This window comes from Geotrypetes seraphini, chromosome 8 (genome assembly GCF_902459505.1).
Source record: "Geotrypetes seraphini chromosome 8, aGeoSer1.1, whole genome shotgun sequence".
Lineage (NCBI taxonomy): Eukaryota > Metazoa > Chordata > Amphibia > Gymnophiona > Dermophiidae > Geotrypetes > Geotrypetes seraphini.
The window spans coordinates 35679364-35689948 of record NC_047091.1 but is presented as its reverse complement, the minus strand read 5'-3'; the positions used below and the strand labels follow the sequence as shown (position 1 = coordinate 35689948).

Here is a 10585-nt window from a genome sequence, read left to right as displayed (position 1 = left end):
CGTCGTTCCCTTCTTGGTTGGGCTGAGAACTTGTCAGCACCCCTGCATATATAATAAAAGTGAGTCAAATATAGGACAATCAAGCCATTGTGACATCACTGATGAGTTTGGCTCTTATTGGTGAAATGAGGCATTGTGACATCACAATCTCAACTCTGGAATGTTGCTATGAGACGGTGCTGAAAAGGTCTCAGCCCAACCAACCAACTTCCTAAATTCTGAGCGTTATTTTGCCACTGTAGCATAAAAGAGTGTCTTATTTTGTTAAGTGCCAATTTGCAGAAACAAAATTCTATATTTTGATATTGTTTCAGATCATTGATTGAACCATATCCACGTCATTCTCTTCTTGGTTGAGCTAAAAACGTTTCAGCACCCCCTCGTAGAAACTGCTCTACAAACTAAGAGAAAACAGTAGAAAACACTCTCTCTCCTCACCATGAAATGTAAAAAATAAATTATAATAGCATGTTTTCAGCCTCATGCCATCTCCTCTTCCTTGTTTTACCAGGGCTGGCCCAATCATTAAGCAAGTCTAGGCAGCCGCCTAGGACATTAGCTTCTTCAGGGCAGCAATGAGCAGCCGCAGTCCATAGAACCATCAGCATAGAGTTTAACTTGCATTTTCTTTTCACAATTTTGGTGCGATGATCCTGATTATTGCATTCAATTATCAAAATCTTGGGGGGGGGGGACGGAGGCTGATACCAGGACATCAGTGGAGAAGACAGCCCGACTCCCGCCATCCAGAGAAAACAAAAATAGATTTCACCACTAGAACTGAAATTGCTTTTATCTTCCCTGATTACCTGAAGCTTGAATAGTTCTCAATATTCCCAATACATATGGCGCGCTAAAGAAAAACCAATGACCACCACGGTGTAACAGCTCCAGCTCACTTATGAAAAGAAGTGAAAAATCCCACTGCACACAAAGAAAAAAAAAGGCACATCCAAGGGTATTGACTCTATTTTCTACCAAAATATGCGGTATATCCTGTATCATCAGTTTTTCTCCCAATAATCCAGGAGGAGTCAGAGAGACACAAGAATGCCCTGTGCTTCTAAAAAGAATATTTCTCTAACAAGAGATCTTGAAGCCTCAGGACCCCAGAGAGGTCTGGCTGCTCACAGACCCCCTGACCAGAGGTTTCTGCCTTACTCGTACGCAATCATTTTCATGGGCTCTGTGCATGAGGCTCCTCTAGCGACCCTGGGATCTCTTCATCACTGGAGCCGGGCTCTGCACTTTGAGTCTGTCTTGTGTTTTGAACCCAGAGGTCTTGGATTTCTTTGTACAGTTCCTGATGCTCCAGTTTCCATTTCTTGAATGCCTCTGAGGTCAAACCCGGGTTATCCAGAACCTGGTTCAGGACTTGGAGTTCAGAGAGTTTAGCCTGAATGCAAAGAAAGAGAAACAGACAAATAAATCAGAAGGTGTAGTATCTAGATGGGGGCCAGTGAAAATCCCTTTAACATCAGTATCTTTTCAGTTCAAGTTTACACGAGTGGATTTGTCAGGTGCAGGGGATCTGAGTAGGGTTACCATATTTGTGAAGTCAAAAAAGAGGACCCCACCCGCCACACCCCTGACCTCCCCCTGGCCTTCCTCCCACTGCCCTCCCCCCCAATTTTCACCCATTTCATTAGTCCCCCTTCCCATCTTCTGCACCCTTTTAGTGCTTCTCTCCCTCCCACCAACCCCCTGTGGATGCTTCTCACTCCCTACCTCCAACACCCCAGTGGATCTTCTCTCTCTATCTACAACCCCTTCTCCCTTAGGATTTTCTCTCTCTCCCTCTCTCCAACTCCCCTCCCATGGGTGCTTCTATCTCCCTTCCTCCACCCTCCCCCCACTCCCTCCCCACAGGACAGTGCATCTCTCTCTCTCCCCTGTCTCCCATCTATCACCTCAATGAAACTGAATCATTGGACCAGCTGGCAGCAGCAATGAGGTGAGCCTGCTGCCGTCGGCCTGCACCGAAAGCCTTCTCTTTGGAGCAACTTCCTGTTCCCTTGTAGGTGGGACGCTCTAGAGAGAAGGCTTCCGGGAGACAGTGGCGTAGTAAGGAGGAGGCGGGAGAGGATGGTGCCCACTCCGCCTCTTCCCACTTCTCCCCTCACCTCACGTGCATCCTCCCTTCCCTTTCCCCGTACCTCTAATTGTTCACTGCCATGAGCAACAACTTCAAAGGGTTCCTGCTGACGTGCATAGGAAGTGACGTCGGAGAGAAGAGCCACTGTGGCAAACTATTCCACACAGGTCTTCCACTAAGCCATTTCTCTCCCCTTCAATCTGTTCAAAATTTTGCTGCTTAACTTACATTCTGCCAGTGTCGCTCAAGTCCCTTCATTGAATCCCTATCTGTTTTCACATACAGTTCAAACTTCTCTTATTCACGCTGCAGCTCCTCAATATTTCTCCTGTCTTTTTCTTTTAATTTATAACATTTTATTGAAGGAAATAATTAAATATAATATAATACAAATAGATTTCATTTCAAAAAGATTCACAATTATGATATTTTCATACATATTTCTATCATTCCTCCATAATATATTTCCATAAGATCCATATCAACCCCCCTACTACCTCCACCTCCCTTACCCCTTACCCCACTTCCCCCTCTCCTTCCCACCTCCTATTCACATTGTATTGAAGTAATTAATGAAATTCTAATAAAATATGAAATTTATCATTCCTGCAATATACATTTCTATATGACCTATTTCATCCTACCCCTGCACCCCCCTATTCTCCCTCCCCCCCATGGAAGATGACACATATTACCAAGTATTGCAAAGTTATATATGTTTCCAAAGCTTCAATGTAAAATATTAATAATCGTGCTCTAGAGGAAAGATTTTGAATATATGAATCCCAAATTTTCAAAAAGAAACTTGTACGTTTTGGAAACTTACAAACATCTCCTGTCTTATCTCTCCCTACACTCCACCCTGGAAAGTCCATTCATCGGGCAGGTCTTTCTTATCTGTACCCTTCTCCTCCACTGCCAACTGCAGACTCCATTCCTTTTATCTTGCTGCGCCATATGGTTGGAACAGACTTCCTGAGTTGGTGCGTCAAGCTCTGTCGTTGGCCATATTCAAGTTTTAAGTTTTATTATTTTTAATATACCGACCATCAACAAATATCTAGCCGGTTTACAACGCTATGATAAAATAAAGAATTAAAATAATGCTTATAAAAGGGGGAAAAGTGAACATTGTAGACGTTTTACAAAGGCATACATGAGAGTGGGGATTGAAGAAGAAAGGGGGGGGTAAAGTTACATTGTTGGAGAGAAAAAAAAACTGGGGTTAAAAAGAAGAGAGAGGGAGAGGGATAAAACATTAGGGATTGGGACGCTTCTTAAAAGCGGTTGGCAGACTTAGCAATAAGAAGTTTAGGAGCTATGGAATGCATCTTGAAATAAGAACGTTTTTAGTTTAATCTTGAATTTATCTAGGAGATTTTTGTGGTGAAGTTGGGGAGGCAAGACATTCCATAAAGTTGGGGCAATAATGGAGAAATTGGATTTCCTAGTGTAATAAAATTCTTTGATAGAGGGAACAGATAGTAGGTTCTGATCTGCTGATCTAAGAGTCCGAGAGGGGCAGAAAGGGATGAGGAGTTTGTCCAGAAAAGGAGGAAGAAGTGAAAGTTTTATTTTAAAGACTAGCAATCTAAGCGAAAAGCCTATCTTTTGGAGGCTGGTTTTCAGTCCTAACTCCTGTTCACTTGTTCAGTACCCACCTCTGTTTTATCATTCCCACAAAAAGTAACTTCCTAATCTCTTAGTTTTCCTGTTTGTCTGTCTTGAGTAGATTGTAAGCTCTGTCGAGCAGCGACGGTTTCTTATGTGTTTAGGGTACTGTAGTAATATCAGTAGCAGGATTTAACTAGACAGGAACCGTTTGAATATTGATTGCTGTGTTTTTTAAATTTTGCCCAGAGGGAGGATGGGGCAGGACCGAATCTTGATCCTCTTGAGATGAAGTTCCAGAAGTGGGGTGCTGGAGTTACAATATGTAAGTTGGAGGCACAGGAAGCAAAGAGTGGGGGGGAGGGGGGAAAGGGAGGGAATTAGGACTGCCCCCTCCCCCAAATAAGGTTGCCGTTTCTGCCCACACCGACCTTGAGCGTGCTCTTCAGGACTCGCACCGCATGCACCTTCTCATTGATTTGTGGGTTCTTGTTGCGTTTGATGAAGGACTTGCGGTATTGCTCTCTGGTAAGCAGCTGCTCCCTCCCGATGAGCGATACCCCGCCCTGTTTCAGACAATTGATCAGGGCCTCCATGCTGTCATCATCCTCAGAATCTGTATAGTGGCAACACAACCATGCAATTAGAAATGACAGGGCAGTGAACATCTTACCAACCTTCAGAAATCCATCTCATAAAGGGCTCTAGTATAACTACAGCAGAGGACTGAGTGACCAGATGTTAAGGTCCACCTTGGGGTAAGAACCCAAGAAAAGGATCTGGGTGTCATCGTAGACAATACGATGAAACCTTCTGCCCAATGTGTGGCAGAGCCAAAAGGGCAAGCAGGATGCTAGGAATTATTTAAAAAGGGATGGTTAACAAAACTAAGAATGTTAGAATGCCTCTGTATTGCTCCATGGTGCGACCTCACCTGGAGTATTGTATTCAATTCTGATCTCCTTATCTCAAGAAAGATATAGCGGCACTAGAAAAGATTCAAAGAAGAGCGACCAAGATGATAAAGGGGATGGAACTCTTCACGAATGAGGTTAGGACTCTTCAGCATGGAAAAGAGGCGGCTGAGGGGAGATATGATTGAAGTCTACAAAATCCTGAGTGGATCGATTTTTCACTCCGTCAAAAATGACAAAGACTAGGGGACACTTGATGAAGTTACAGGGAAATACTTTTAAAACCAATAGGAAGAAATATTTTTTTCACTCAGAGAATAGTTAAGCTCTGGAACGCATTGCCAAAGGTTGTGGTAAGAGCGGATAGCGTAGCTGGTTTTAAGAAAGGTTTGGACAAGTTCCTGGAGGAAAAGTCCATAGTCTGTTATTGAGAAAGACATGGGAGAAACCACTGCTTGCCCTGAATCGGTAGCATGGAATATTGCTACTCCTTGGGTTTTGGCCAGGTACTAGTGCCTCGGTTTGACCACCGTGAGAACGGGCTACTGGGCTTGATGGACCATTGATCTGACCCTGTAAGGCTACTCTTATGTTCTTATGTTATGTTCAAAGCAAAAATGTCAAGACGAGAAAGGCAAGAGTGGAAAGAGAAGGAAAATGGAGTGGAATTTAGGAGAGAAGGACGTCTGAGAGGAGCTACTTAACCTGCAGGTACTTTCTGCTCAGCTGCAAACCTGCCGTCTGCTCTTCGGGTAACGGGGCTGTTGGAGGGGGTGCTGAATTTGCTCTCGGTGTTTGCTCCCTTTGCAGCATATGGAAGAAGCAGCATCCGCTCCTGGCCCTGTCAGGAAACAACCACACATGAAAGGCTGGTCCTAGCGACTGAACGCCACCAACATTCCGGAAGCATCTGGGCAAGGAACAGAATCAGCAAGGTAATCACTCACCTCCTCCAAACCTTGTCGCGTGATCTCATCCTCAGGGTCCTCAGCTTCAGTCTCACTGTAACAATCTGGGGGTGTGGGGGGGGGGTGAAAAAGAAAACTTGCCTAACCATTTCTGCTCGTCATGTCATGCTATATTCACGCGCCTAGGAAATTACATCAGAGAAAGAGCTGACGCTGGCGCGATACTAGCTTGGGGGCTGCTATTTGTGCCAGGAATATTACAGAGGTACAAGGGAAGGGAAGCAGCGCGCATGTGGCAGGAGGGGGCAGGGAAGGAGCGGAGGGGGGAGGAGCATTACCCCAGGCGCCTGTCACCCTCGCTACGCCACTGGGTACAATGCAGGAACAACATTAGGGGGTAAGTCAGGTTAAAAGAGATAGATTTGTTATGGAATAGGCAGATATAGAGAGTGACGTAATAAGGGAGGGGGACAAGGGGGGGCAGTCTGCCCCGAGGGCTATGTTGGTGGGGGAGCCGGCGACCCTCCTCCTCTCCACCCCCCCGCCTCTTCCCACTCCTCGCGTGCCCTTCCCCTTCCTCTAGCTGTTCGCTGCCGTGACCAACAACTTCAACGTGTCCCTCGCGACCGCATCTTCTCTCCCACTGATGTCATTTCCAGGAAGTGACATCAGAGGGAGAGCCGATGGGGGTCGCAAGGAGCACACTGAAGTTCTTGTTGCTTGCGGCGGTGAACCACTAGAGTTTCGGGGGAAGGGAAGGGGGATCAAGGAGGGAGCGGAGAGGAGGGTGGGGGAAGGGCAACACCACTGGATATAGAGGAGATAGATATACTGTGGAATCCAGGATAAGGCTGAAGTTACATTGTAGCGATTTCCGATGAATGTTAGATTGCGCTTTGGGCTTGCATGTGAACACGCCAGGGTCTCGATGCTTCCTTGCAAATGCGACCATGGTTCTAATGCCCCCCACACAATTAGTCACGCGGTTAGGGTTACCAGACATCCGGATTTACCCGGACGTATCCCTCTTTTTAGAGAACTGTCCGGGCATCTGGACAGCTTTTCAAAATCCGGCACTTTATCCGGGTTTGAAAAGCTTCCAGCTCGGGACCACGTCGGGAGGGCATCTGCGCGCGCCAGGATGCAACGCGGTGATGCTCACGCGCATCATCACATCACAGCGAAGCATGCGCAGATGCCCTCCCGACGCATGAGAAGAGGGCGGGGCTTAGGCAGCGCGGTGTGTGACTTGGTGGAACCGAGTGGGTCTGGGGGGCGGGGCCATGGGTTCTGATTTTACAATCGGAATGTGGTCTCAGTGGGTTTTTTTTAATTCAATCTTAATTAGTTATTGTGAACCACCTGAATTTTAGCATTTGCAAGAAGGGATCCCAAATGATCCTATATAAAAACGCAGTACATTGTCTCCTCACCTTCTTCCCCCGCATGAGGCTGTTTAGCCTGTGTCGTGTATTTTGTTATTGAGGTGATCAAATTCATTACCCATCTGGAAAAGAAACAGCACTCATTTTTGCCGCTGCATTAAACCACAGAACCAATCGCTCCCTGCCTCGCTCCCCTGTTCGTGAGCAGAGGATTAGGGTTGGCGTGTGCCAGCTCAAGTCTCCATCACAGCACAAAGCCCGGAGGCCTCCAAAAGGTCTGGAACAAGCCCCTTCTTGCTGCGACACGAAGGACGCTTGCACGAGCCTGTTGGCTGAGTCTTGGCCAAAAAGGTCCGAGCCTCAAATTCTAGCCACTGTACAGTACTGCATAGAGAGCTGACATTGCCCACAAGCAGACCGACGTGTCCATCTTCCTCTCTAACGCTCCAAGAACACAGCCATTGCCTCACCCCCCTTCCCTGAGTACAGATAGGGCAACTGCAGGGTACAAATGGATTCCGAAGTTTGTCGAACCCTGTACTTACTTGCTCATATCAGATAGACTCTCGGCTGCAAACACGAAGGGTTTATACTTCTGATGGCTGAGCTGGAATTCACTGAAACAGAGAGAGCGAAGGCCAGTAATGTCACATCCTTTTACTTATGTTCCCTTGTCTTGTCATAACCCAGGCCTGTGCTTGCTCGGTTGGACTATTGTAACTCTGTTTATTTGGATATTAAACAGGGTAGCTTAGATCGACTTCAGTTGATACAGAATACAGCAGCTAAACTTATTTTTGGAAAGAGAAAGTACGATCACGTATCCCCAGTTCAAGTGTGCATATGTTGTTTTTAAATCCCTTTATGGAATATTCAACCCTTCAATCCCTCTTTGTTGGAATGCTATTAGATCCTGCCACTCAAGGATTACAACAATCTATAAATTATCTTTTCCATCTTCTAAAGGACTTAAATGTGCCGGGAAGCTCAACAAATCTATGGCATTTAAATTGGTGAAAATTTGGAACAGACTCCCAGATTCCCTTAAGATTTTGAAAAAAATTTTAAAACTTGGTTGTTTACACAATAGTTATCCAAGATTATTAGCTGACGAACAGTAATTAAGTATATCTTACTTTTAACCCTTTAATACCTATCTAATCTTAACTAATAGTATCATTTCTTTATGGCCTATTAGTATGTTATCTACTTTTTAATGAATTGTAAACCGAATCGAGCTCCTTAGGGAAAAGATCCGGTATATAAATTGAAGGTTAGATTAGATTAGATAATGCACCAAATCTGTCCTCAATTGGGGGGGAGAGAATGAGAAAACAGAAGCTCAAGGCAGGGCTGAATCTAAGAGGGTTACCAAATTTTTTGTTAAAAAAAAGGAGGGTGTGTGGCTCCGCCCTGGCCCCGCCTCAATCTATCCCCAGCCCCTTGCCATTCCACCCATAGCCCTACCCCCAACCCCCACCCCACATAAATCTCATCTCTTCAGGGCCGCATCTGGAGGGTCCCTGCCTATGTTCAGATGTGACGTGATGATGTCACATGCATGTGTGCATTTGTGTGATGTCATCATGTTGCAGCCGCTCATGCGCAAAGGCCCTCCGGACGTGGCCCTGAGCCCAATGCTTTTCAAAACCCGGACAAACTGCAGAGTTGCGTAAACCCATCAGGGCACTCGGACACGTCCTCTAAAACAAAAAATGAATAATAAAATAACATTTTTTAAAAATGCCTAGAGTTATTTGCCCAAATACTTTGAGAAAAGAGAGGTTTTCAACAGGGTTCCAAAGTGTTTGTAAGAACAGGCTCTATGGAACCGTGGGCAAAATTCTTTGTCGCAGGAAGCTGCCTGCCGTACCTCCTAGTGTGGCGCCGATCTCTCGGCAGAGCAGCCGCTGCAGTCCCTGGCTCGATGGAGTTCCCAGGAAAAATGTAATAGGACAAAGTGACCGTCTGGAGATGCCAAATTACCAGGGTCAGCAAGACTTGGCTTACATCCTTTTGCTCTCATGAGACCAGAGGTGGGGTTACTGCAGCATTGCACAGCCCTTGGAAACGTGAGGCCAGAGGGTTCCCCCGATTCCCTTCTCCTGGCTGCAAGCAACCCCCAAAATGCACTTCCTCGCCTCAAACACCTCTGCAGTACTTACCCTGCATCATTCACACTGCAACACGTACCCTGAAGCCCAGAACAGTACACAAGAGTACTCACTACTTCTTTTTGGGCTCTCGGCTGCTTTCCAGTTTGTAAGATGAAACCTTTATCAATCCAATTGCTTTTTCATCCTGGACAAAGAAAACAATGAAAAAAAAAAAAGAAGAAAAATCCTGAGATGAGGATGACATAATATTTAGCATTTACCCTCGTACTCTGCAGCGAGAGAGCCCCTCCCCCCTCCCATCGCATACTCACGTTTAGACTATTATACCAGTACAGTGAATGACCCTTCAGGACAAACCAGAAACGCTTCCATTTTTGGGACATGAAGCCTGGATGGTCCTTCTTTTTCAAGAGCCAGCCATCACAGTCTGCCTGACCCAGTTCACGGCAAGAGACCCGACGCCGGCTCAGCCTGGTAGCCACACCTAAGCAGGGAAACTTAAAAGTCAGGTCCGAGAGAGGGAAGAGGGTGGTTTTCCAGGACTGGGGCTGTGGGGCACTAGAAACTCCTGTGGCTGTATTAATGCAGTGTGGAATGGGTACAAGTGGATCGATTTTTTTTTTTTAACTGAATCAAAATTTACAAAGACTAGGAGACACTCAATGAAGTTACAGAGTAATACTTTTAAAACCAATAGGTGGAAATATTTGTTCACTCACAGAATAGTTAAGCTCTGGAATCGCATTGCCAGAGGTTATGGTAAGAGCAGATAGCGTAGCTGGTTTTAAGAAAGGTTTGGACAAGTTCCTGGAGGAAAAGTCCATAGTCTGTTATTGAGACAGACATGGGGTGAGTCACTGCTTGCCCTGGATCGATAGCATGGAATGCTGCCACTCGTTAGGGATTCCGCATGGAATGTTACTACTATTTGGGATTCTAAAAACCTGTTACTCTCTGGGATTCCGGAATCTTGCTTTTCTTTGAGATTCTGTAAGGAATGTTGCTACTATTTGGGGGTTTTCCAGGCACTTGTGACATGGATTGGCCTCCATGAAGACGGGAAACTGGGCTAGATGGACCACTGGTTTGACCCAGTAAGACTATTCTTATGTTCTTATGTATTGTAATCTGGCACTACATACCACACATATGCAACACATGAATACCATTATATTGTGTAATCACACCCCAAACATGCATAATTTCCACATGTGCCTTCAGAGCAAACTGGGGCATCCTGGTCCAGCAAAACAAAAAGGATCAAGGGCCACTCGCTTACCTTTCTGCCTGGTTTTACTTTGAGCCTTTTCCTGCGTAATAAGAGAGAGAAAGCACAGGGTCAGATCTGCAGATACAGATGACGACCTGCGATAAACTAAGCGTTCCAAGTTTATTCATCACTTAATATTCATCACTCCCTCCAGCTGGCTGGCCTGCCTCTTCAAAATGGCAGGATGCACCGGAATGCACTGGGAAGGGTCTAAAATTCTGATTGGTTCATGCACCTAAGATCCCTCCTATGGGAACACTACCAGCACCCCCCAAACCTGGCCAA

General features: G+C 45.8%; 1 protein-coding gene across 4 annotated transcripts in view; it reads right to left on the bottom strand.

Annotated features, from left to right (window-relative positions):
• Positions 1-239: 239 nt before the first annotated feature.
• The window catches only part of CNKSR1 (connector enhancer of kinase suppressor of Ras 1), a 45411-nt gene continuing 35065 nt past the window's right edge, over positions 240-10585 (bottom strand). For 3 of the 4 annotated variants that reach the window (XM_033955275.1, XM_033955276.1, XM_033955274.1), the window contains 9 exons: positions 10310-10340; positions 9342-9514; positions 9141-9214; positions 7459-7530; positions 6962-7035; positions 5568-5632; positions 5326-5461; positions 4138-4322; positions 240-1396 (listed from right to left, as the gene is read on the bottom strand). In XM_033955275.1, the coding sequence (XP_033811166.1) occupies positions 1178-1396; positions 4138-4322; positions 5326-5461; positions 5568-5632; positions 6962-7035; positions 7459-7530; positions 9141-9214; positions 9342-9514; positions 10310-10340 (1029 nt within the window). In that variant the 3' untranslated portion in view covers positions 240-1177. The remainder of the gene's footprint in view (positions 1397-4137; positions 4323-5325; positions 5462-5567; positions 5633-6961; positions 7036-7458; positions 7531-9140; positions 9215-9341; positions 9515-10309; positions 10341-10585) is intronic. The other variant, XM_033955277.1, reaches the window with a different exon arrangement.